General features: G+C 49.7%; 1 protein-coding gene and 1 pseudogene across 1 annotated transcript in view; one reads left to right on the forward strand and one right to left on the reverse strand.

Moving 5' to 3' along the window:
• The first annotated feature begins 3,355 nt into the window (after positions 1 to 3,355).
• The window catches only part of FNDC1 (fibronectin type III domain containing 1), a 91,044-nt gene continuing 67,749 nt past the window's right edge, over positions 3,356 to 26,650 (forward strand). The window contains 1 exon segment of the mRNA XM_039873919.1: positions 3,356 to 3,503. Within this exon segment, the coding sequence (XP_039729853.1) occupies positions 3,395 to 3,503 (109 nt within the window). The 5' untranslated portion in view covers positions 3,356 to 3,394.
• On the reverse strand, positions 10,053 to 10,171 carry LOC120611472 (uncharacterized; annotated as a pseudogene).

The raw sequence follows: 26,650 nt of genomic DNA on the forward strand, positions 1-26,650 counted from the left end.
GTATCTTTTACAAAACAACTCGCCTTGGCACTGCCTTGCCGTGGGAACAAGTCAGAACTTCTGTGCAGAGGAAGCATGTTTTAGGCAATGATGGATTTATGGCAGGTTTTTTTTTTTTTTTTTTTAGGGTGTACCATTCCTTTCCCACACCTTCCAAACCCTGAGAAGATGAATGATGTAACACTGAGGTCTTGTGTAACTGTTTGCTACGAAGCCTCGCTCACCATCTGGATGATTAAGAGGTGTCTCTGATAAACATGGATCGGACCCTGGACACATAAAGCATACTTTGACTTGTGCTCTCTGCCTTGATCCTGATGCTTTTATGGAAAATCTGATAGAGAGGGGACTTCCAGAGGTGCCACAGTGCCTTGGAGATGGAGGTGCACTTGGAGTCCCATGCTTTGCATTGGACTCACTCTCACCAATCCCTGTTGTTGGGGGGACACGCCAACGGCCGCTCGGAGACTCGGTTTTCTCTCTGTAAAATGAGACTCGTGCCTCTAAGGCTATTTTGAGAACTAGAACAAAATTGATACCACTCAAAAAAAGTTTGGTAACATATTATTTCATTTCATTGCTGGTCAGAAGTGACCTTTATCTTTTTTCTCCCGTGTGAAGGGAAGTCTACTTGCCCATCTCTGTTTCCTTTTATCTTTTCCCTCTCCCCTGTGTTTATGGAATCCTAGAGACATGTTTTTTCTAGACCTGCTGCGCCTGAATTAATGATCCTCCCCGACCCCATCACTCCACGTACTATGGGTACACCCTCTCTTTCATTCCATTTCTGTGCAGTCTTTTAAAAGTTCTGTGCACATCGCCATTGTGTACGAGTATTATATAATGTGCCGCTGCTGTAACGGCGTATAGATCTATTCAAAGACGGTGCTTACAGGGGATTAAAGAGCCGTGTGAGCCCAGCAGAAGCCAGAACAAGATCTGAGGTCAGATGATGGTCTGAGACAAGCACTTTCAAAGCTGCTGGAGTTTCTCCTGGATGGTCATTTGAACTTGGTTTCCATTTAGCCACATGAAACACAAGACTAGCATTTAACACTACCCTCCCACGTAGAAATGCCGTGCCAATGTGCACAGAGAGTGTTGAACTCTCTGAATTTATGGCTGTTTAAAAAATAACTGGAACCAGAGGTAGTGTGTATGGATACAGATTGATATGTAAAACTAGAAATAATCCATAGAAACAACCTGGAAGCAGTAAAGGGTCACAGCAATCTGTCTGCCCCAAGAGTGACATGCACTCTGTTTGGTTTTGATAAACACAATAGAAGGAACAACCAAGAGCTAAACAAATTATGTGAAAAATAGTAAAGTCTGTCAGAAGAACAGTAACAACAGACTGGATTAAAAAGTGACTAGAAGAAAGAAAACTTCGTAGAATTTATATTTTTGAGATGGTCACAGTCAGGACAGATGACTATGATTTTGAGGTCAGGCTAAGAAAAAACATGTCTCTAGGATTCCAAAAGTAGTGAACTCCTAAAGTGTCTTGTAGGAGTTCTGAATTTAAATTGGATCACACTCTGAAATTTGTAATCAGATCAGAATCTGGACTCGTAAATGTTAATAATTTAATTTAATAGCTAACAGCCCACGGCCGATTGCTCCAATCTAGTCATCAAAACTCTGGAGTCGGTGGCACTTTTGCACCGAGCTTCACTCTGAAGCGACCACATAAGGATGATGTTCTAACCCATAACGTGCTGGGCGGTAGCTGAGTGCACATGCATTTCACAGGGAAGGAAGGGAACCACTCTGGAGGAGCTTCTCGTGAGCTTCCGCAGGTAATGTTCTGAGATCATTTTGTTAAAACCAAAAAGTGAAATCCTGAAATTATAAGAGTCCTGCTGGAGAGTCGATGAGCAGGTTATGAATAGTGTGTCTTTTTGTATATTATCATTCTCTTTGTCTTTTCTTCCCTGCACCCAATTAGTCAGAAAATCATTTTATTGGTACTTTCAAGTGGTGCCCAGAGCCTTATTAGCTCTCATCCTAGTGGCTAACCTTCTGGTCCAAGCACCATCTCTCAGCTGGATAATGAGAACTGGCTTACTGTTCCCCTGTGTCCACCAGCTCAGAGTAAAAACCCAGGTCTTTACTGTGGCCTGTAAGGTCCTCCCCACCGCCTTCCCTCATGGCTCTTAACTTACCTCCTGCTAAGTTTTAATCATTGCTGTTTTTAGTCAGACCCCCAGTGCCTAGAGCAGTGTCAGGAGCATAATATATACACGATAAATATTTGTTGGAGAAATAGGTAATGCAATTTACTTAGAAGCATTTCCTGAAAGCTACTGCGATGGCCTCTTCTGGGTGGCAGATAAGAAATAAAGGTCAATCTCGAGCCTCACGCTCTTCAGGACGGAGGGGAGTGCTGGTCAGGGCTCAGTGGTCACATGGGCTAGAAATCCCACTCGAGTCTACAATTCATTTAACAGTGTTTTCCTCTCTGCAGAATGACACAGATCTGCCCAAGTTTGGGGCTGTCATGATGGAGCGCTGACTCAGCGTCAGGTCGTCAGCTTCAGCCACGTCAGGTCTGCGAAGTAACAGCTGGGCTGACAGACAGCAGCACGCGGTGCCCAGAACGCGGCCCTCCTGGCGCAGGCGTCCTTGTCGCCTCTAGGGGAGCTCCAGGTCCACCTGGAAGGGCCCGAGACGTCCAAGGCTGGGAGCTGGCCACAAGCAGGTGGGAGTCCAGAACAGGGAGGTCTGAGGCAGAGTCAGCACCCTAGACGTCGGAGGAAGCAAGGCCAGGCGAGTCCCCGGCCTGGACGTCTCCTTCGCAACTAGCTCATGAGCTCCGCAGCCGTGACGGCAGGAGCGGAGGTTTTCTAAGGACAATCAACCCCCCGTCCCGGTGCTCGGGGTGTGGGGCAGGCCGGGGTGCGCCGCGGGAACGCCCACAGAGTGGAGATAGAGGGGGCCTGGGCGAGTGTTGAAACCAGAAGTCTTTATTGAAGGCGACATGGGGCGTTCGTAGGCTTGGCAGCGACTGGCCATGTTGGGCCATTTCCGAGCCAGAGAACGGGAGAGGTTAGACAGTGGCAGGAACTTCGACCCGCACGGGAGTCACCGAATTTTCAGAGCTGCCAAGCGGGGCTCCGGGGCTCCCAGGCACCCGGGCCCCGGGCCGCCGCCGCCTCGCTGCCGGCAGGGGGCGCCCGCGCGCGGCTAAAAGGCGCGGCGGGCGGCGGGCGGCCTCAGTGCGGCGCTGGGCGGCTGCGGCGCGCGCGGGCTGGGAGCGGGCCGCGCGGGGCCGGGGCGCGGCGGGCACAGGCGGGTCGCAGGAACCGACGCAGACGGCGGGGACCCGACGGCGGCGCGGCGCGCTCCCCGACTCCCGCCCAGCGCAGCCGGCCACGCACCCGGACTCCCGATGGCGCCCGAGGCCGCAGCGCCCCCGCGCGCCAGGCGCCCGCTGCCCTGGGCGGCGCTGGTGCTCCTGGCCGCGCTGCTGCCCGTCGTCTGCCCGGCGGGGGCTCCAGGTACGCGCAGCCCGCGCTGGGCCGCCCGGCTCTCTCCGCGCGTCCTCACCGCTTCTCTGTCCACCTCCGGCCACCACCCACCCCGTCTGTCGCCCCGGGGACCGCCGCCCCGCTCTGTGTTGGCTGCGTGTCGTGTCACTAACCTGGGCGTCCTCGTCGCTCGCGGGTCAGGGACGCGGGATCTGGGCGCTCGGAGCCCCGCGCGCGGGAAGAGGGAGCGGGGACACCCCTGGCACCAGGGGACCTCAGTGTCCCCGGTTTCAACTTTGACATCGAATACCCCGGAGTCAGGAGGCTTGAGCCGTCTAACTGCCCGGGGAGATTTGGGCAGAAGGGGAGGAGGGAGGAAATGAAAAGCGACCTCTTGGTGTTGCGGGGGCGGCGTGCGGCGAGGCGCTCCTCGGCCCAGAATTTCCCCGCGGACACCCTTCTTCACCCAGCTCACCTGCCCGGGGCACCGATGCCTGCTGGAGGCAGAGGCAGGACTGTCCCAGAAGCGCGCACGGAAAGGCTGCGAGCTGCCGCGGGGCGGTGGGTACCTCGGCGCCCGAGGCGACGCCGAGCTCTGCGCAGGCTGCTCCTCCCGGTGGGAACCTTGGAGCTGGGACACTTTTGTCTCGAGAGGAGAGGGACGGAAGGGGGACAGTCGGTTTGGGAGAAGCTCACCCTTCCTCCCCCCGAAAGCTGAGGCTGGAGACGCGGAGACGGGATGGATGTTTTCTTTGGGGGCTGAAATCGCGAGCAACGCTTTTCAGAGAGTGCCGGGGTGCTGTTGTCAGATTTCTCGTAGGGGTCCCGCAGAGAGACACAAGTTTTATGGTGGGTTTTCCGTCCCTAAGCTTTTGGTGGCCCCCGTTCCCTCTTCTTGTTGCGGCGGGCATTTTCACACTTGAAACGGTGTGGCTTTTATTTCTGTCATCGGTCTGCAGGAATCCAAGAAGCCGACATTTTTGTTGATACTGTTCACTCGCAGCTGGATCTCAAAAATTCACATGCGCTTCCAGCGAGGGCTCCTAGCCTTGTGATGCTGCTTAGTGTCTCTGTTGCCCTCTCGCCCGCCACAAGGGAAAGGGGGAAAGTTGGGGGTCCCATTGCCTCGCGATTCTTTTAGGTGGGCTCTTCATGCGTAATGCTTGCTTCAGGTTTACACCCAATGTCCGAATGCCAAATGCCGCTTTTTCATAAAAGGCAATGCCAGCCATAGATTTTGTTTTCCTCTCTGTTAATGATCTCTAGGAAAGCAGTTGCTGAATATTTTGTACAGTGGTTAACAACAATAAAAGTAAATTTAAGCCTTTCAATGTCCCCACCTACACCCGTGGCTTTTTTTTTTTTTCCTAAATTACAATTTTCCGAATGTTGGAAGAATTTTTGTTTCAGAAAACGGACTGAAATGGAACGAATGCCAAATTGACTTCTTGATGATTATGGCTTTCTTCCTGTCAGAGGCCACTGCCACCTGCCTCTGAGTTCCGGGTGAGCGGTGTGAAGTCGGGGTTGCTTCCCGCAGCCCCCCTGAATCCTGCCGGTCCACCCTGCTTCTCTCTGGCCTTCTGCTCTGTGCATTACTGAGCTGTGGAATGCTGGCCTGGAACTCTTGCTGGCACTTCTTTCTAGTGTGTTGACGTGGGATTTACAGGAAAATGATGACCAGACTAGAAATGGACAGAGGGGACAAGCACATTTTGAAATGAATCTCTACTGCATTTAAATGGAATAATAGAAGGAAGAAACAGATGTAACCTGCGGAGAGCTCCCGGTCCTGTGAAAGAAATCTCGGGGCAGGCACATAATTCATTGCATCTGCTCCTCGGGAAGGTTTCCTGTCTGCCTTGCTGTAATAGCTACAGTCACTGTTCCAGACTTGTATCTTGGGTCTGACAGCAAGGCCATGGTACAGTGCTCCCTCTCTGGCTGAATTACTGCATGAGCCCAGCAAGCTGTTTGAGTCAGCCCCCTCCCCCCGCCCCAAACTTCTGGGGTCAGAATCCCCGTAATAAATCACCCACAGCCACCTTAATAGTGGCAGAGCACTACAGCTCAGGGGGACTTTTCTTAAAATAGAGGTGATTTGACTTGCTGAAGATCTGAATAAACCCTTCCACTTGGTGGCCAATTAAAACATAAAATAAACAAGTGGTGCCCCCCTCCCATCCATTTCTACGATAAACTACTCTGCAACCATTAAAGTTATGATGGTGCTTGCCAGTCTGAGAGGAAACATTTTTCTAAAAAGATCTGAAGACACTCGTACTCACGTACATTTATAGTGGTTCGCTTAGAGTAGTTATGAGTGATTTAACTTTTTCCTGTAAAGCTTAAAGGGAATCTGCAAGGTCAAACTATTTTCAAAGTAATACTAAGCGGCTATCTGCCTTTTGCACCACGTCGACGTTTGCAGCGAAGGTGCAAAAGCTTGGCGGGTCAAACGGCTGGTGCTTTAACATGAATCAAGGCATCAGTGCCATGATGAATTTGTAGCCATTGCATTTTTCAGCCTTTGAACTTAAGAAAAGTGTGCCAGTTTCAGTTAAGTATGTCTTTGGCTCAACAGTAAAAATTATATAATTTTGCCAAATCTCTGGCCTCGAACGCAGGTCTTTTTAATATTGTGTGAAGAAATGGGAAAGGCTCACAAAGCGCTTCCGATGACCCACATTCAGCGGTAATCCTGGGAAAAGCACTTGTGTGATAGTTTGAGTCGCGAGCTGAACTAGCGGCTTTTTTCCAAGAACACCATGTCTACCAGAAAGACTACAGACAAACTAGTTATTCTAACTTGAGTATTTACCGGGCAACATCTGAGAACTGAACAACGGAGGCCCGCCACTTCTAGTGAAATGACTGCTAGCATGTCTTGCTAGTGATACAATTTTAGCTTTTAAGTGAAAATTCAAATTTTGCCATGTCATCTCCAATCGTGTAAGCTCGACAGCTTTCCGATACTTAAAAACTTTTCTAACGTGATCCATGGCGATATAAATGAATGTGATTTTCGAATATTGTGTTATGATACGTGTCACGACTTACAGGATCTGCATAATCAAGTGAACCAGTACACTTAAGTGACCAATGCAGAGTGTCACAAAATCTTGCCTGGCTCAAAGATCCATCCAGGGTGCAAGAGAGCCTGATGGACTCTTTAATGTAAAAAAATGTGAAAAGTTCTTTATATCAGGGATCCCCAAACACTGGGCCTTGGACGGGTACCGGTCCATGACCTGTTAGGAACCGGGCCACACAGCAGGAGGTGAGTGGCTGACCAGTGAGTGAAGCTTCATCTGTGTTCGCAGCCGCTCCCCAGCGCTGGCATCACCGCCTCAGCTCCACCCCAGATCATCAGGCATCAGATTCTCATAGGAGCACCGGTCCCTGGTACCATAAAGGTTGGGGGCTCTGCTTTATATGGTTTCAGATTCTACATTGCAACTGACCTTTAAGAAACTGTTACTTGATGAGTTTTGGTGTAGTATCAAAGATTTTCCAAACTTATCCGTAAGGCTGTTAAAATGCTTTTCCAACTATCTGGGCGAAGCTGGATTTTCTTCAGGTACTTCAAAATGACATACTGCAGTAGACTGAAGGCAGAGCAGGTAGGATATCGTGCTGTCTTCCATGAAAGAGATTTGCTGAAATGCAAAACAATCCACTCTTCCATTATTTCTTTTTGCTTTAGAAAACAGTTATTTTTCATACCGTACAGGTTTTTTTTTTTTTTAATGTCAACATGCAATGACTTACTATTGCTATTTTTAAATGAATCAATTAATATGTGGTTTCACCTCTTCCTGGTTTTAATTTCTGGTCAGTCATTATCAGTCGATAAAGCCCATGTAAACAACCTCTGTGAGAGCCTCGTTAATTTAACGGTAGAAAGGAATCTAGAGCACAGAAAGTTTGATTACCACGGGTTGATGGACGCGAAGTCGGGTCAACATCGAGACGCCTCGATTGGGGCCGCGGTGCTGTCCTTCACCCGCTACGTGGCCCGAGGCCAGCTGACCAGCCCAGTCGATGGATAGAGATGCCTTCCATCTCCAGAAGCCCTCAAGAGCTTTCCGGGGACCCAGCCTACCTCGGGCGCTGCAGCGTTCCCCTCCTATTCTGCCCTCCTTGGCAGGAGGGGATGAATGCACCCTCTCCTTCCACCTTGTACATCCGAGTCCACTCAGATGTGAGAACTGCTTTATTCATCCACTGAACGCTCTGTTCATCACTATGGAATTAGAGATTATAATAGAATTGCAGAGTGATAATTCGTGTCCCTGGAACGTTATCACTGGACAGTGCCAGAGCATTATCAGTAGGTTTTACCAAGACCATTCGTATCTCTATTTAAGTCATAAAGGCCCATTCCCTGGAAACAGGCAGGGGACGGGGTGAGGAGTGGAGGGGTGTATTAGTTTTCTGTTGCTGTTGTAACATATTGACACAAACTTACTGGCTTAAAACAACAACAAAAAAATTTATTATCTTATTTAGTTCTGGAGCTCAGAAGTCCGAAATGGGTCTTGGGGTGAAAATCAAGGGCCGTGTTCCCTCTGCAGGCTCCGGGGGCGGGGGGGCGGGGGACGGGGGAGGGAGCCAGCCTCATCTTTTCCAGCCTCTGGAGGTGCCCGCGTCCCTCCACGCATCGCCCCTTTCGACGCTCACTCATCCGCTCCTGTCCACACCATCGGCTTCTCTCTCTCCTTCCTGTCTGCTCTTTCACCTGCCAGGACCCTTGTGATTACGCCGGACCCTTAGGGTAATCCAGGACGATCTCCCCAACTCCAGATCTTTAATTTCATCACATCCGCAAAGTCCTTTTTGCCGTGTGAGGTCACATGTTCACAGGGGATAGAGAATAGGACATGCACGTCTTTGGGGGCCATGATTCTGCTATTGCACGGGGTGAGGGTGGAGGTTCAGGGGACCCTAAGAGCATTTCAGGAGGGGCCTCGTTACACTTCGCGGGCTGATGGAGCAGACTTTTCATTGTTCCCTGTGGAACTCTGGGATTTCTTGAGTTATAATTAAACCTCTTATCAAGAGCTTTTATTTCGGTTAGAAAATACAGCGATGAGTATTTAAAGGCATAAAAATAAAGAGAGAAAGGAATATATATGTCTCTGTATTTACTTGTTAATCCATAGAGTATTTATATGAGGGTGCATCCGAAACTGAAATCTTGGGTGCTTTTGGGGAGAACTGGGGAGCTGGGGGCAGGGATGCATATCGTTTCATTATTTCAGGAGACTTATATTAGCGCATTTGGAATCAGGGAAGTGTTGGTTATACATGTGAGTGAACATCCTCTTTCCTTCCTTCTAGAAGTTACCCTTGTTTTGGTTATAAAGATTATGAATTTAATTCAGTTTTGGGGAATTGTGTTATTCTTCTTTAATGAAGGAAAATTCTCCAGTATGGACCAGATGGTTAAAATTTAGAAATTCCAAGTATGGAATTTTTGGGCCACTGAGTGTTAGGTGATGTCATGCAGAAGACACATTTTTCTCTCCGATTTTCTCCCAGCTCCTTCTGAGCTCTGGCCGGGCGGGTGGCAGCGCTTGCGCCCCGCGGCCCTTAGAGGGCGCCCTTGGCCATCCGGCAGCGTTCCCACCGCCCGCGGCCCGCTGCGCTCCCAGGCCAGGAGCTGCGGCTTTCTGGAGGTAGGAGATTTAGCATAAACGTTGGGTTTTCCGCTTTGGTTTTCCCCTTAGCGTTTGCCTCTTCTCCGTGTTGCGACTCACCGGAGCTTCTTCCTTCAGCTATTCCGTCAGGGAGCTCAAATCACTCATTAAGAATGGAAATGACTGCATGTTAGCAATTTTCAACTGGCCATTGGTGAGAAAGAATTTGAAGCCCAAACCTAAAGTTGGGATCAGCAGCCCCTTAGCGGTCACTTGGAAGACGGGTGAGGACAAGGGACACCGGAAGGGTGCTGCCTGCCTCCTGAGCTCTGAACGTCAGTTTTGAGTGAGTTTGGATTCATCCGATTCTCTCAATAGCCCCTCTCTACCCTGGGTGGATTCTAAGGCCAATTCTAGGGCAGGTTTATCATTGCAGGAGAATACCTGGAGAGCAGGTAATGTGCCTTATTGACATTTTCCTACTGTGTGTGGTCCACTGTATGTGGAAGAAATGATTATAGTATACGATCCTAATCTGTAAAGTACAATCTACCTAATTCTCTTCTTATCTTTATGAGAAGTTCTTAGATGTGCATTTTAATTTCTTTTCAAGAATAAGTGGCAGTTAACCATGCCACGGAGTTCACCATTTCCCCACGTCATCCCATTTAATTTTCACAGCGACCTCGTGAAGTTGGCGACGTTCTCGCTTTAGCATGAGGGAGCCGGGTTCAGAGGGGTTTGCTGGTTTTCCCCCAAGTCGGTAATTTAAGTATATGGTGTTCCCAGTATATGGTGTTCCCTCAATCTTCTAGATCCAAGTTTGGTCGTTTATTTTTATTTTTTCTTACGTTTTAAAAATTTTTTAGGCGAGGCAATCCTTGGTTGATCTCACAGATTGCAAGGACTCTGTCAGCTTACAATCTCTTATTTTTTATGCCTACAGTACCTGGTCTTCCTAGGTGGTCTCCCATCCAAGTACTAACCAGGCCCGGCCCTGCTTAGCTTCCGAGATCAGACCGGATTGGGCTTGTTCAGGATGGCGCGGCCGTAGACAAGTTTGGGCATTTCTTATCTTTCCCTTGTTTCTTTGTTAGGCTGGGGCTGATACTCTTCTCGGCCTGTGGTCCTGTCATGTTGCCACTGGCTGTTGAGAATGATGCTATCACAGACAGAAGTGCATTGAACCCAAGAAGGGCTTAACTTAAGATGCAGGGGCAGGCAGCCTTACACCCTGTTACAAAGTATACCTGGCATTTGGATATAAACAAGGTCCTCATCTGGGGAAGCATCCTTTGCTTTGTGGGTCCTGGGAAAACTTGCCCGTGAGGCCAGTGCCCTGTGTCTCGTTTGTGACATAAATCCTTCAGCACTTGATACAGCGATTCTCTGCGAACGCTTGATTCTCATGATGGAATTCAGAGCTCTGAACCTGTCAGCCTTGTATTTTATCCAGAAGGCTCCCAGAATCCCAGCTTGTTTATATCGGATCATTTAAATCAAAGAACAGTGCTGAGAAACAGTAGGTTGACAGACCCCTGCCTCCGGAATATTAACAGCGTTAAAGAGTTTTGAACTCCTCGGAAGAAATGTGTCATTTAAACGCTGGGAGTTGCTTTTTAGGGATTACCTTGTAGCATCACATCTCTTCATCCTCTTCACCAGTCCTGACCCAGCTGCCGATTTGCACTGTGCGGCCTTGGGCAGAACACAGGCCTCAGCGTTCTCACCTGCCAGATGAGGGGATCGCACTGTAGACGTGGCTCAGGGCCCTTGCAGCTCTAACTCTGGGTGATCTCCACTCCAAAGCTGTCCATTCTTTCGTTCAGTTAGTCAGCAACTGTTAATACTTGTCGGATGCACGGACACAAAGAGCGGTCAACACAGCCCCTCGGTGAGAGCGGGCGGAGGGTGGGGACGAGGATGCAGACGGTGCCGTGCCTGGTGCGACAGTCCGTGGGAAATCACACCGGAAGGTCCAGCACAGCCATCTTTGGGTTTGGACAGCAGGTGGGCATGAGTTAGAGAAGGAAGGCAAGGAAGGACATTCAGGTGGAGGGACAGACCACGCTGCCCGTGGGAAGGCACAGAGGCAGGAGGGCGCGCTTGAGGAAACATGACTTGTCTGGCTGATTTCTGCCAAGTGTCCCCTGGGGCATCGGCGGAGTCAGCAACAGGCAGCTCAGGAAAGTCCTGGATTTTGATCATAATCCAAAGCGACCATGGTCATTGGTGGAATGGCTGCTTATTGATGGAGTGTCTGTGGCACATCACTCGGTCGGTGGGGGACAGCACAGGTGACAGAGTGGAGGACAGCGCTGGCGTGGGCAGGAGGGGGCAGCCGACGCTTCCGTTCATTGCGTTTGGAGGTCCTTTTATACCTGCTTATTGGTTTGTGGCTTTGGGGGTTTCTTCACTACAGTGTAGCCCAAGATGACAGTTCTTCACCGCTGTCTTTACCTTCGGTCCTATCTGAAATGGCTCGATGTTCTAGAATGATCCCATTTTGGAATGGGTTCCAGAGTACCGAGAGTCTCATGCACTCACGTGTGGGCAGATTGGCCAACGTTACAGTTAAGGTAAGACTCCTGAGCAGTTGAGTACAGAGGCTTTGAGGTCAAGGGTGGGTCTGTGGACAGGATTCATTGTGGTTTCTGAGGAAAAAAATTCTGCATGAGTAATTTTACGTGTTCATGGGGGTTGGTGGTAAGTCACTCGGACTGAAGTGGAAAGCAGTGGATTTGATTTATCTAGACGTTTACAGTCTGCATTTCAGGATTCGGAAGCTGTTTCGCTGTGACAGATGACTGGTTAGAGGCAGCAGACCCAGATAGCGGATGAGGCTGTGCGTTCCTGGGAGAGGGTGGGCAGTGGGTGCCCTGGGCACCAGCACCGTGGCTGGAGCAGCCAGCATTGTAGCAAACAACCTGAGCAGGGTGGGTAGCCACAGCTTCTAGTTTGAGGTGACGCCACATTAGTCTGGAGATGAAATCCCACTGACAGTCACCTGTGGCCCGAATCCTCAGGGCCAGGCAGGGCGAAAGAGGCCAGGGACCCTGAGTGGTCAGGCCTGACCTCCTAGGAGCCTGGGAGAAGTGACCTGTGCCAGGCCAGACACGGGCAGGCCGGCCCCTGTGAGCCGCATGCTGAAGGACCGGGGCGGGGGCTACCGTGGACGGCAGGCGGGTCCTCCGAGGTGACGGAGGGAAAGCTGCCCAGCTGCAGGGTCCCGTGAAGGCGGTGCTGCCTCATCCTCATACGTTTTGTAGAATGACGTTCAGCTGCTCCCCACCAGCGATGGTGCATCCGTGTGGTCCTCACGGCGATGCTTCCCCGTGGGAAGTGGAAGCCGAGGTGTGCCCTCCACCTGAAGCCGGGGGTTGATGGTGTTTACCACGGTTTCGTTTCAAAGAATGCTTGGCGTGATCGTGTACCAGGCGTCTGCTCCAGTGCGGCCTGTTCCCCCGGGCATAAGGGTCCGGACTTTGAACTTCACCATAGGCATGAAAGATTATTTTAAAAATGGTTTTAACAGAGTTTTGGGTTTGTTTTTTTTTAATTTTGAGATAGTTGAAGATTCACATGCCATTGTAAAAAATAATGCAGACATCCCATGTGCCTTCCGCCCAGTTTCTCCCAAAGTTGACATTGTGTGTAACGATAGTGCAATGTCTCAGTGGGGAAGGCGATGTAGTGCGACCTGTGTGTGTGAATGTGTGTGTGTGTGTGTGTGTGTGTGTGTGTATTGGTTCTATGTACTTTTATCTTTTGTGTAGGTTGTGTCAAGACACAGACCATTCGGGCAGCACCCCCTCGTGCTATTCTTAGAGCCCACTTCCTCGCCCTCCCCTCCCCCTCGGCCCTTGGCAGCCACGGATCTGTTCTCCATCTCCACAGTTTTGTCATTTCAAGAATGTCGTTTAAAGGGAAACAATGTATCACCCTTTGAGACTGGTAAAAGCCTATTTTAAAAAGTTTACTTTTGCCCGTTCTGCCTGAGATCCTATAGTTAGCTCGCAAGGGTTTTTGTGCATCCCGGGAGACCGTGGTCCACAATTGGGCGAGCAGGGACGTCCTGGCACCACCCGGGTCCGAGCCACCTCCCTTGGATTATTGCGGTAACCTCTTCACAGGTGTCCCTACTTCTGCACCCTGCTCCCTGCCCTCTGTCCTCAAAACAGCAGCCACCGTGACGCTCATCACGCGCAGGGTCACAGAACCCTCCGGATGCTCCTCATCTCTCTCAGACGAACACCGACGTCCTAACAGGTTCTCTGTGCCGCACATGGCCATCTTCTACACTGTGCCCTCCCTCGCCCTCCGCTCCGCCCCGGCCTCCTCGCTGGTTCCCTAGGGTGCTAGGCACCTTCCAGCCCCAGAGCCTTCGCGCTCGCTGATACCTTTGCCTGAACAACTTCCCTGGAACGTCTGTGGGCTGGACCCTCACCGTCTGCAGGTTCCTCCTGCAGCATCATCTCATGAGGCCTTACCTGACCCCTCCCCACCAGTTAATAGTGGACACCTACCCCCAACCCCCTGCGCTTCCTGTCTCGGTTTGATTTTTCTTCACAACCTTTATTACCACCTGATAGTCCATGAGTTTCACGTCTGTATTTGATAACTGCCTCTCTTCCTCTGCTGGAATGAAAGCTCCACGAGAACAGGACGTTTTGGCGGTTTCGTTCAAGGAAGTCTCCCCATCGCTTAGAAAGCTGCTTACAAATAGTAGGTGCTTAGGAAACATTCGATAGATGGTTGGATATGCTTTCTGTGTTATTAATTACATATGGTGGACATTAAATACATTTACATATGTTGACCTGACATCAGCAGGGCACACGAGGGTGGGGAGCATGGGACAGTCCCCTGCGTCCCTCTCACCCTGACCCTGTGAGGTCAGCACGTGGGTTCTGAAGAGCGTTGGCTCGCGTTGGGAGTCCGGTCTGCAGCTGGAGTGGAGAATTATATTTACATGATGTGCTAGTTTCTCAGGGCTGCTGTAACGAAGGGCCACAAACGAGATGGCTTTAACCAACAGAAAAATCCTCTCGTTCTGGAGGCTAGGAGTCTGAAATCTGTGTGGCAGGGTCATGCTGTCCCTGAAGGCTCTGAGAAGAATCCTTCCTGTCTCTTCTTAGCTTCTGGTGGTTTCTGGCAATCCTTCTGGTGGTTCTTTGGCTTCTAGAGACATCACTCCAATCTCTGTCTTCATTGTCATTCAGTATTTTCCTGTGTGTCTTCTTATAAGCATGGTGGTCATGTTGGATTAAGGCCAACTGTAATCAACCATGACCTCATCTTAACTCGATCGTACTTTCAAAAGCCCTATTTCTAAATCACATCCACAGGTACTGGGCAGCAGATCTTTTGAGAGGGCACAATTCAACCCACAACATCTGGTATGCATACCAACAGGATTCCTTCTGAGTAGGTGACAGATTCCACACCGCTTCCAGCTCTGGGCCACAGCTGAGACATGGGATGACATGAGTCACTGTGCGGCATCGTGTGTGCTGAACTGTCAACCCGGAGTTTCAAAGTCCTACGCACATTCAGTGGGCCCGGCTGTAGCTCAGGCCTGGCTGGATCCTTCATTCATAAACTCAATAATTAAGTAATTAACTCAGAGCTTCCATGGGCAAGCGCGAGACTCTGAGGCACGGGCCACAGAGACTTAATAATAAAGATGTAGGGATCGATGTAGCAGTAAATAATGGCATCGAATGTAGAAATACAATTAAGTGTAGCAATATAGGATCATCTGGTACTTTGTAATTAACTTCTACTTGCCAGAGATAGTGTTGCATTCTGAATGTTTTTACACAGATGCTCGTAGAACTATAAAATCAGCAAGAGAAATCACAAAATTTGCCTGAGGACTTAGCCTGGAGGGTGCACTTGGATGTTGACCCCTTTTCAATAAAATTTGGGATGTGCCATTATCTTTTTTTTCCATAAATTTTATTCTCTAGTGGAGACTTCTAGGTGATGAGATGAGGCAGCGTTGTTCTCTCGGAGAAGGTCTGACGCCCTTGACATTCTCTGCATCGTGGAAAGCGGCCATGCTGTCTTCTGCCATAACACATGCTCTGGCCCTGATATTTCTAAATAGCATTTTCTACCCCACCCAATCCTTTCCTTCTCTTATGTTCTGATAGACTGGGAGAATTGAAGCTGCGGGAGCACCTGCCTTCCATACTCTGATCCCTGACGATATTTAGTGTTAGTAGCATTCAGCTGGCATTAAATGTCTGATACCCTCACTCTTGTCTTCGTGTGCCAGTATCTGCTTCCCCAGGAGATAAAGACTGTATATCTGCGGTTAATTCGCTCGTATTCCCAGGGCAGTGCCCTCATTAGTAACTCCGTGTCACTCGCCCGAGTAACACTTCATGGATGTTTACCTTGGAGGTGGGGGACACCTGGAATCTAGGTAGAACTGTCTAGTTATGGAAAATAATGAAGACCGTCTTAGACACGCGGTGGACAGGTAGATTGGAGAGGGGCAGCTGGATCCAGTTGCCTAAGTTTCCTTTTACCTCGCAAGATTTTAAAAGATGAATTTAAAATCTATTTCCCAAGGTTGAGGCAACGAGAACCCAGCGCCCACCCCGGCTGTGTGAGAAGGAAGATGTGGCACTGGGAATCCCGCGGCCATTTTCGATTGCTTTGGAATTGGTGACATCAGCCCTCCTGTGGCCCTTCCTCCTCCTCCTGTATCTCACCTTTGTTGAGTGATTTATGACTTTCTTTCCATCTCATTCTTACATCGATGCTTTGAGGGTAGTTGTAGAAAGGAATTAATTAAGTTTGATATTTGCAGGGAGAAATGTCGGGGGCGTATTTGCTGTGTTTGGGGGCCGTGAGTGGAGGTGGACACTGTCCTATGTATGTGGGTTCTCCTCAGCCTGGACTTGACACTGAGGGACATCCCTTTCTTCCTGACCCCCCATCCCCCACCCCCTGTCTCCTATCTTCTATGATGCGACATTTTTCATGGGTCTCCTTATTATCACTAATATTTCAAATTTAAAATGCCTTCTCCCCGGTCCTCAGACACCTGTGCTCTTTGGGTCTTATTGGAGATGGCAGGAGGATAGTCGGACACACTGGAGCTCAGAGGAAAAGCCGGGGCTGGAGCTATGACCTCGGGAGAGTCATCAGTGTATGGATGGTGTTTGTGAGCATGGGACCAGATGTGCTCACGTAGGCAGGGAAGACGGAGGGAGAGCATGCAGAGGAGGGAGGAGCAGAGGCTGGGCTCTGAAGCTGGCTAACGTTTTGAGTTCTGGCAAAGGAGGCCATGATGTGGGAGGGAAACCAGGGAGTACGGTGTCCTGGAAGGCAGGTGACTGTGGGGCCAGGGGAGACAGGGAAAGAGGCTCTTCCGGGAGAAGCACCCAGCTCTTGTTGGCAGGAGAGGGAGTCAAGGACCGAGAGATTAGCTTTGGCAGCGTGGAGTCTCGACGCCGTGGATCCCCGTGAATTCCGCTTCCACCGATGGCTTCCACTTTCAACCTTTGATGCTGATTTCTCTCTGGGCCGACATTTATCCCTTTTAGTGATAACTACATCTGAGTGGCAACGAAGTGTAGGAGGAAGAACCCGGGCTCTGCTTTCGGGGAGCTCTGGGTTTGACCACTGTCACTTGCTAGCTGCGTGCCTCTGGCTTAACTTAACTCTCTATGACTCAGTTTCCTCATTTATAAAAGTGGGGTTGCTAAAGCACAGTTCGCAGGATTGGAGATTTAAGAACCAATAAGTACGATAATATAAAACTCTTTAATCACCTCTGGATCCCCAGTACCTAGCTCAGAATCGGACACACAGTAGGTACTCAATAAATATCCAGCTGGCACTTAGCTGGTCTGCAACAAATGTCCATTTCCATCCTCCTCCTTCACTTTTCTATTTTATTTTTAATCGCAAATGGCCCCACTGCGAAACTAAGCTCTGTTCATTAGGTGCGTTGTGCATTTTTACCTCTTCATTCATAGATTATTTGTCTGTGCCCATTCCTAACCATTAAGTGATTATCCGAAATACCAAAATAATTTTAAACGTTAAAAATATTTTAGAAAGTGATTTTCATCAGGAATCTGGGTTGTCCACGTGGCGGCCGGCGGCTGGTCACGTCTGTCTCGTTTACTCTTTTCCCTACCTGCCTTGGCACGACCCTCGCTCGGCCTGTCTCAGGGAGCTTTCTGCGTAATGTGAGTGGCAGTTTTAATGACAGGGATGCCCAAGTGTTCAACGTAGTTAGATGATGGCTTTTACATTTTGCGAAAAGGAATGAAGTTTTAGGGAGGGTTTTTTTTTTTTTTTGGCAGGCAGTTTATAAGTAGGCTGTGTTTAAGCCAGACCAGCAAACAATGGTAATTCTTAAAGAAACTATTTCTCAGTTGTGAATTGAATTTGAAGAATGTGCCCACGATCCCACAAAAACCTGGAAAATACTGGTTTCTTTTAGAATCTCTGGTGCTGGTCAACAGCAGGCATGAGTCCTGGATACCCTTCTCATTCATACACATTTTCTCTTTAGGGTCTCTCGTTTTCTTATTGTGGTTACAAATAAATATATCTATGGAGTTTCTCCAATTCTGTTTCCCTAAGTCATTCTGGGAAGCTAGTGGTTTAGATGGGGGACATTCTTGTTTTTTGTTTGTTTGTTTGTTTGTTTTAACTCTGGAACAGTAGCTTTTGCTTATATTGGTTCCTGAATAAAACGGCCAAGAACTTTTAAAATCTCAAATCCTAATGATCAAATTCTGCCAGCTCCGCCAGTGACGTTCACTCTAATTTCTGGCCGCATCTTTTTCTGGACAGATGTACTCACTCAAGACCGCGGCACACTGACAAATAAAGCACGGACATTGTCGAAATTAAATCCCCGGTGTGGATCTCTTAGAAACAACGTGCAGAAAGAAAATAAAGTCAAAACAAAGCAGCTCTCATTTAGAAATCAAGAGGAAAAATGACTTGATTTTACGGATCCAGAAATGACGATACCAGGTAGCAATGGATTGGGCTGCTGGGAACACACTCTCTGAGGGACAGTGGCTAAACAGGCTAATGCCACTCACCAATAAACTTGGGAGCAGAGAGGCACTCAGGGACCCCGGATCCTTCCATTTTTCCATTCTGCCATCCCAGGCCGGGTCATCATTCTCGGGCTTATCACTTTGCATTCCAGGATGGCTGCCGCATCTCTTGGTATCATGCTGACACTCCAGACGGGAAAATAGGAGGAAGAGGAAAAAGGCCCAAAGCATGTGACAGCAGATCCTGACCCCTTTGTAATGTTCTCCTGGAAGTCCATTGGTGTCACTGGCTAGAATCGATCACGTGACCACCTCTAACTAGTAGGTCGCGAATATTTGTATCTTAGCCTTTACCGCAGAAGGCAAGGGAGGAAGAAGGACAAGCTGGGTTGGCTCTTGGGTCACCAACCCGCAGCGTCTACCACGGCAGTGTCCGAATTCAGCGCAAGTGGATACACTGTTACAAATTAGTAGGGACACTTGACTTGAATGGGACTGATAAAAATTTCACTTTAATCATCTCGGGAAACATCTTGAGGGAGAAGACAGGTTCATTTTAAGAATATCCTTTGGGCTTGAGAATTTGATTTCAGTTTTGCCATTTGTTGTTTCGAAACAGAACTCCTCGGTGCTTCCTTTTATTGTCCACGTGTGTGTTTTTCTGCTTCGTAAAACTTTCCCAGTTTAGGGGGTCGAGGGAAGGAAAGAGAAAGATAAGGGGCACACTGGGGGGTAAACTGTATGACCAAATATTTGATCTTTCTTCTCCTGTCTCCCCCCGAATACAAATAAACAGACAACCTAGACTCTAGAACATTCTAGGCAAATTTTGTCCACTAAACTGGGGGGCATTTGAACCATAGCCCTTGTTTTCCAGAATCGCTTTGAGCTGAGTGGGCCTTGGGGGGAGGCGGTGGGGGACACAGGAGAAGACAGAGCTGCCCAGGATGCCTTGGGGTTCTCTCCGTGGGAGGTTCCTTTGTGCGAGCAGAAGTGCCTGGTGACCTCATCCGTGAGCAGCTTGTGCGTAGCACCAGGGGAGCAGTTTCCTGAAGCCAGGTGTGAGGGTCACCTCTTTCCATAATGCATGGCCACCTGCAACTCGCCCAAGGTGGAGCACACTTGCACAGAGAAGGATGTGGTTGGCAGTGGAGCTGGCATTCTGGGGAGGATGCGAGCTCTGCTTAAAGATTTTGAGATTTCGATGGCCTCACCATTTGGCTTCTTTGAGCTGATGGAGAGAAAATGTAATTCGCGATTGTATTGGGTGACCAGCGCCCTCATAAGCACATCGCATGTATACGTGCTCATATGGCCTTTAGTTTCAATGAAATGATGCTTTGTTATTATCAGTACCGGAAAATGCTGAGAGCAACCGCAGGGAGCTCAGGTTGAGCCGAGGCCACAGGAGAGGTGAGCAGGAGGGTTCGCAGAGCCCAGTGGCCCAGCCGGCCCCCTCTGCTCCCCAGGAAACACTGAGGGCAGCAGGTGGCTGGTGCTCCAGCCACACACAGAGCAGCCTGGGGCATCGGAGCCCTCCAGCTTCTCACTCGAGTTCACCTCTACCAGGTAAACAGGACGGGACACTTCGGGCGTGGGGATCGAATCCAGCCAGTCACCAGGACACGGGGAATTGGTTAGGTTTTGAGGAATGTGAACCATGGGTCACGTCTGGACCGCCCGGCTGCCCAGCTCTCCTGAGGGACCAGCACATCTGCTTGCCTTGGCCTTTTCCTCTGATGGGAGGACAGCGCTCCCCTGTGGTGGGGTCAGAGGTTCTGTTGGCGAAGCTCTTTCAAGCTCCCCGGAGTGTTTTTTTAAGTTTAAAGACTCCAAAGACCTAGAGTTTGGCTTTATTTTTTTACACAGCTATCCCCACAGAACCGTGCCAACTGTGGAAAACTCTTCCACTGGGCCCCACGCGTACGGTGACATGTCAGAAGCGGAGTCAGGCCACTCGTTAATACTCAGACTGTGTCTACACGACCCAGCCTTCCAGGTGGAAAACACAATCAACCATCTGCAAATTGTACTCCACGAGTTGCAAAACCACCTGTCTTTACTTTCCCTGTTTGTTTGTTTGTTATTGAGGGAAGGGTCGTAATTATTTGGCAAATATAATTCCAACGTCCATTCGAAAAATTATTTAAAACTCAGTCAGTCGTGTCCGCGTTCCGCCCACGTGGTGCCAACCGTCTGATATGTCTGCCGCTCGGAATGTTCTCAGGCTGCCTGGTCCCTGATGGACAGGAGCCGAATGTTTCCGCCTTTCCTTGGAATCACAGTCTCCAAGTCGAGTGTCGTGTTGACTCCTGCCCCCGGGCTATGCTGCTGGTCTGGTACACCCCAAACTTCCCCGGCTCACTGGTTGGGTTTTCTGGTCAAGCACTCGTGGTTGTGCTGAGATCTGTGTTTTCTTCATTTCAGAGTCTGGGAAGTATTTGGCAGTTTCCAGTGGAAAGTAAAACTTGAATTTCAAACAAAGGAGAAGCAGGGAGACTTACATAAGCGCGAGGGTTTGTTGCATTAAAGAACAGTCCTTGGTGTCCTTAAGAAATCGTTTCGGCATTTGAGAGGTTTCGAGGGACGAGTTTATTTTAAAAGCCCTTAGCATTCCTTTGGGTGTTTTCTTCCTAACCCAGCCTGTCCTCCCTGCTCCTCAGTGTCCACAGCCGGACCGGGTGGGCTGCCCGGAGCGCTCCGCTAGGAGTGGCAGCCATCTCCGCCTGCCATCTGCCTTTGTATCTTCAGGTGTGTCTGCGCTGGCAGGCTTAATGACCAGATGCACTGGCCGCTGGGCCAGCTTTGAAAAGTTATTTTCGACCTTCATAGAAGGCCTCGATTAATAGTCTCCTCATCCATCAGGGCCTGACTGCAAGTGGCGAAAACCCAACTTGAACTAATCTAAACCCCAGGCTTCGCTGGCGTGTGGAGCCATGCGTTGGGAAGTGCAGGGCTGAGCTGGCCTTAGCGATGCCTGGAACCAGGGTTCCCACTGCCACCGAGGCTCTCTGTCCGTCTCCGGTCTCTCCTCGGTGTGGTGACAAGGGCCGGTCGCCAACAATTCCAGGATTCTTCCTATGCACCCTCAGCTCCAGTCAGAACAATTCCGGTGACGCCTCCTGGGCTGGAGGGGGCCACGTGATCAGGAGAACTGGGGGAGGCTTCGCTGGGTGGACAGAAATAGCATGTGTCCTTTACACAGCGCATTTCGGATTTGCTGCCTCATAGAGATCTTAGGGTCTTGGGATTCTTTAAGGATTCAGGCAAGTGGGAGAATCCTGAAGAATCTATAGATTCCAGTGAAAGGCGGTGGAGGTGGCACTTGCTGAGGACACCCCGGCCCCATCGAGGCATTTCGGTGAATCTCCTCCAGCTGAGGTGAAACAGAATACGTAAGAGAGGAAAGAAATGGGGACTTTACTTTCTTTAGACTGGTATTAAGCCGCAGACCGAGAAGGCATGGCTCTCAGACTTTACATTCTCCCAGGGAATTTAGTAACGGGAGAGACTTATACTGAAGTTGGGACATTTTCACACGGCTGGTATCACATCATCAGGACGTCTTTGTGCTTCATTTCATCTCGCTGGTGAGACTCTGGTGGGCCGTTTTGGACAGCAGGAGCGGGGCAACGTTGGGGATCGGCGTAGACAGGCCTGGAGTGGATCTTCGGCCCAGAGGTCACCTTGGCTTTGCAGTTGGGCTAAAGAAGGAGCCTTCCTCATGTCAGGGCCTTTTGGAAACTGGGGCTGGGGAGGGCAGGCCCTCCTGGGACCCCAAAAGGATGCTTGTGGGACAGCGACTAGTACGGGGGAGGCTCTTGCAGGTGGGCGCGTGGTCCTGATCCTCACTTCAAAGGGCAGCACGGCTGACCTCAGGGTAATGGTCCCACCCAGGGGAGTCAGGGACTGGCCTGCTGGGGATGGGAGGGGACTTCCAGTTTCTTCTCCTTGTTCTTAGCTCCTGGGCTCTGTCCTCATCCCGTACTCCCTCCCTCCCCCAACCCCCACGAGGCGTGCTATATCTGAGGGGTGAGCACCGGGAGCCCAGTGTCCTGTGGTCTGCTTTCTCTGCCCGGTGGCATTAACAGATCGGAAGACACGGGCACGTGAGTCCCCTCCTCCGGTCTGCCGTCCTGCAGGAAGAGGCTGCGCTTGGCTCCCCTCTCGCTGCCACGTGGGAGGCAGAGGTCCTGGGGTGTCTGCGCTGCGGGCTTAGTCTGTGTTCACTGGCGGGTCCAGAAGTGGAGAGGGGAGGGGGGACGGGGAACACGATGGTGGTCACACGTTAGACCTACCTTCTCCAATTCAGCCTTATCAGTAATACGCCTGATGGTTTGATTTCTGGCTTCTTTCTCTTCTCAAATCGGTTTTGAGCTCGGATGTTCGTAATGAGCACATTTGCTGCTTCATACGTTTAGTCAGATGAAGTCAAACTAATATGCGATTTGTTATTTATCGGCTCAGTAAAAACACGTGGGCCTTCTTTTCCTGCTTGCCCAAATAGATCTCCTTTGCTATTTGGGATATAACACATAGATTCTAAAAACCCATGAATTGTGTAGCACAGTGTGATCATGAGTTTTTAGCTCCAAATCTGTTTTTCAGATCTGATTTTCAAGTCTAATTGAACTGACATTTAATTACTTGAATAATTTTCTTCAGTAAGTATACAGGAGAAAAATCAAAGAAGAAATACGACTTGTTTTTCTTTTTCTTGCAACTATTACATCAGTTATGGCCTCAAAATATTTGGTTCTACCTAGTCGGTATTCATTAGTGGGTTTTCCTGCCTCGGCTGTGGGTTTCAGCTTCATTGTCTGTGATGGTTATGTGAACGGTGGCTGAAATGAAAAGACTTAAGCATCTTTATTCGCGGCTGTTTTGTTTCTAGATGGTAAGTTTCCTGTAAATCAAAGTATTCGTTCATTCATCTAATGCTTATCTAATTCCTACTGGGTGCCAGCTCTGTCAGCGGCGTAGTATATTTGGCTAAAATCAGTCAACTCCGATGTCATGATGGACCAGGTAGGAATGAAGCGTGCGAGGAGGAGGCAGCTCTTCCCTTGTTCCTCCCTTGATGATGGGCATCTCATAACTTCTCTCTCACGTCTACCATCCATCCATCCATCCATCCATCCATCCATCCATCCATCATCGTTTCCCTGTTTGCCTATCAGAAGAATATAATAAAGTAACTACATATCACTTTTAAAGAGTAAATCACAGCAAGGAAACGAACAAGCAAAACACCACTTTGAATTCAGAAAGATTCCGTTACTCTTCCGAATCAGTCTTCTAAGTGAGATTTCTCCACAAATCGTGTCATTGTTGAGTTACTTTTATCATTGATTCATTTTATTAACTGACTCTGAACTTTTCTTTCTCTTTATTCTGAGAAGTAGCCCTTTCTCGGGACATATTTATTATGTTCGGCCGTTGTGGGTGCGCCTGGACGCAGAAGGCTGGGTGGTGATGTCTGAACCAAGGCAGTGAGGAGTGAGAGTTTTATTTTGTGCACACTTGGTGTGGCACGCACACGAGACTGTCGAATGAGCCATAGGGCCAGTCGGTCTGGAATGTTTAGACCAGAGCTGGACACGTGGAAGTTGTCGGTGTTGCTAGTAGCTGAAGCTTATGTAGCACCCACACTTCCCTCCCCAAAACCGTCCTGGGGTGGGTCTTCCCTACTTCCTCGGAGCCCAGGCCAGTGTTTTTGGCCTTCAGGTCTCTGGGGGTTGAGAGAGGTCTGGAGGTGGGACAGGAGCCTTTGAATGGGTCTGAACCTAAGGCTGTCAGAGGCTGGGGCGGAACTTCCAGTTCTTCAGATGCCAGCATCCTTCTCGACCTGGTGACCTTCTCCACGGAGAAGAGACTCCCAGAGGAGTCTCAGGACTGAAATAGGACATCGGGGAGTCGTCCAGACCGGCAACTAAAGACTTCCTCCTGAGGTTAAGTTAGACCAATGACCAAGTCTGGCAAGTCCGGCCAGCCGATGTGCGGTGTGTGCGTAAAAAGCGTGTGTGCGCGGCAAGTGTGTGTGCATGTGTGTGCGTGTGGTTTTCTCACATAGTGTTTTTAAAAAGTTGAATTAATCACCAACTAGTATAAAATTGGGAGATTTCATAGGAAAAAATCAGGATTTCTATCTTCTTAGAACCGCCCCCCTCCCCAAATATCGAACAGCGGATGCCTAAAAACTAAGTTGTGCCTCCAGATGGAGTGCATGGTCCTTGATGTGTCTTCGCTTATCTGCTCGATCTTCCTGGGCCTCGAGGGTGTTTGGGTTGGATGCCCTTGGTTGACCTCATTAATCCAAACCCTCTAAACACTTTTTCCTTGAACCCCTCAGTGTTTTAAGTGAGCCCTGGTGAGTAGTCGTACCTGGTGCCAAGAGAGATGCTAGGGCAGGAAGAAGAAGGGGCAGGCGAGGTATTGTGACCCTGTCCACTATGATGAATGGGTCGTGAAGATGTTGGTCAGGCCAGGCCGGCCTTGGGGACTTAGCACTGGACTCTGGCTTCTGAGGGCGGTTGCCAGCCCTGGAGAACTCCTTGAGGCCGCTCTGCAGAAGCCAAAGATCCTCCGAAGACAGACATTGCAGAGTCACTAGAATCTTGTTTCCATCCTTGAGTAGACACAGTCCTGTACCTTGACCTTGGAACCAAAATGACCTGCTTGGATAAGACCTGGGGTTTGGAGCTGGGGCCAGCTAAGAATCCAGGTGCTGACTGTGCTCTCACCTCCCAGTCCTCAGTAGACCAGCAGAGGTCTCGTGGAAGCCATGGCACCGAGCCGTCTCGCCCAGTAGTCACCGGGCATCTAAAGGAACACCAAAATATCATCTTGCCTCTCGGTACCTGGCAGAATATTCTTGAATCTGGATAACGTTCACCGGTATGAAGGATGTAAATGACTTGTGGTACGCAGTGGCTCAAGTCACTGGCTTCCTCCTGTCTGGAGCACCTTGGCATCCATTTCCATTCAAAGGCAGCCTTGCATGGGGGAGAGGGGAGGACATAGGCAGGAAGTTCCTGTTACTTCACCTAAAATCCCTTAGGCTGCAGCTTAAATCCATTTCCTCATTTTGATTCCTGCGGAGACAAAAAAAAAATCTTGTCACAGCCATAACCTGTCATGCAAACTCTACGAGGCCATATAATTCCTGTTGTATCGACTTCGGGTTTGTCCTTTTTCTCTTTAGAGAGGCGGTTCATGGGCGATAGAGCTGTACAGGATGTGCCTAGTGTCATCTTCATAGAAGCGAATGCTGAACGTGATTACAAAAGGCCTCATTTACCTGGCAGAGAGGAAGGTCTGTCCTAAGTTTCTAAGGATACTCATAAGTAAACAAGGAACCACTTTGTCATATTTCATCGTCATGCTCCCACAATGCAGATCCTGCAGCACAGAACCCAGAAAGCAGCCGGAGACCCTGAAACCGATTTCCTACTCTTCATATAACTTTACTTCACATTTAAGGAATGAAGTCATGGGACCTACACAACGATGATCGGGAGTAGAGCGTATCGCCATGTTTCTAGCCCTAAGAATAAGCTTTCGTCATCCAAGTTCACGCACACTGATCTGTGCCTGCCCGGCACGGTGGTTCCTGAGGTGGATGCTGGTTTGACGAGTTCACTCAGAGCTCAGGCATTAGGGCATCCAGGCGGGGCTGGAACAATGGACAAGGTGTCTTTTATCCTATCCAGCCTTCCTCTCTTCGTCTAATTCTCTCTGAGCAAGGCTCAGGTGACATTCACTGGGAAGCATCGAACACAACATTAATTTTAAATATCAAAGTTGACGTGAGTCCAGGGAATGAAAGTATCTTCTGCTCGAGTCCCGTAGTGTTTTGTTTAACTGGCCCACCTTGCATGCATTGTGGGGTATCTGGGGGTAGATAAGAGAATCTTAAATTCAGAGATGATCTTAGAAGGAGGTTGGCCTTAAACTAAGGATGCCTCGAAGGTATGACTCGGAGGTCCCCCAAATGGCTTTGCGTCTAAAAATGACCTTCATAGGTAACTGTAAGACATAAAATGTCACCATAAGGACGTCTTTCATCTGGCCCGAGGTTTTGTCGTGAGAATGCTGAAGTCCCTGAGAGTGCATCGTTCACTTATTCCATCCCTTCTACAGAGTGGGGGATGGCACCCCGCACAGGGACTGCGGCCGTGGGTGGGGGCGGGAGGGCCCGCCAGAGAGGAAGGTGGCGAGGTAGATGGATGGCAGAGGAAATGGCCAACACGACTGGGGTGGTTTCACCGTTGGTGTTAGTGGTGGCTTCCTCGATGAATTCGCTCTCAGTGGGTGCGGTCATTAGCCCTTTATGACCAGGGCCAGAGTCTGGAGGTCTGTGAGCCGTGGGGAGGCTGGGCGTCAGGACTGGACGAAGCAACGCTGGCCCTCGGCTGCAGCCTGCTGCAGCCGCGTTGCTCTGGGCAGTTCCCCTGACTTCTCTGTTCCAGACCCTACTTTCCCGGCTGTGTGT

This window comes from Pteropus medius, unplaced genomic scaffold (assembly GCF_902729225.1).
Source record: "Pteropus medius unplaced genomic scaffold, Ma_sr-lr_union100, whole genome shotgun sequence".
NCBI lineage: Eukaryota > Metazoa > Chordata > Mammalia > Chiroptera > Pteropodidae > Pteropus > Pteropus medius.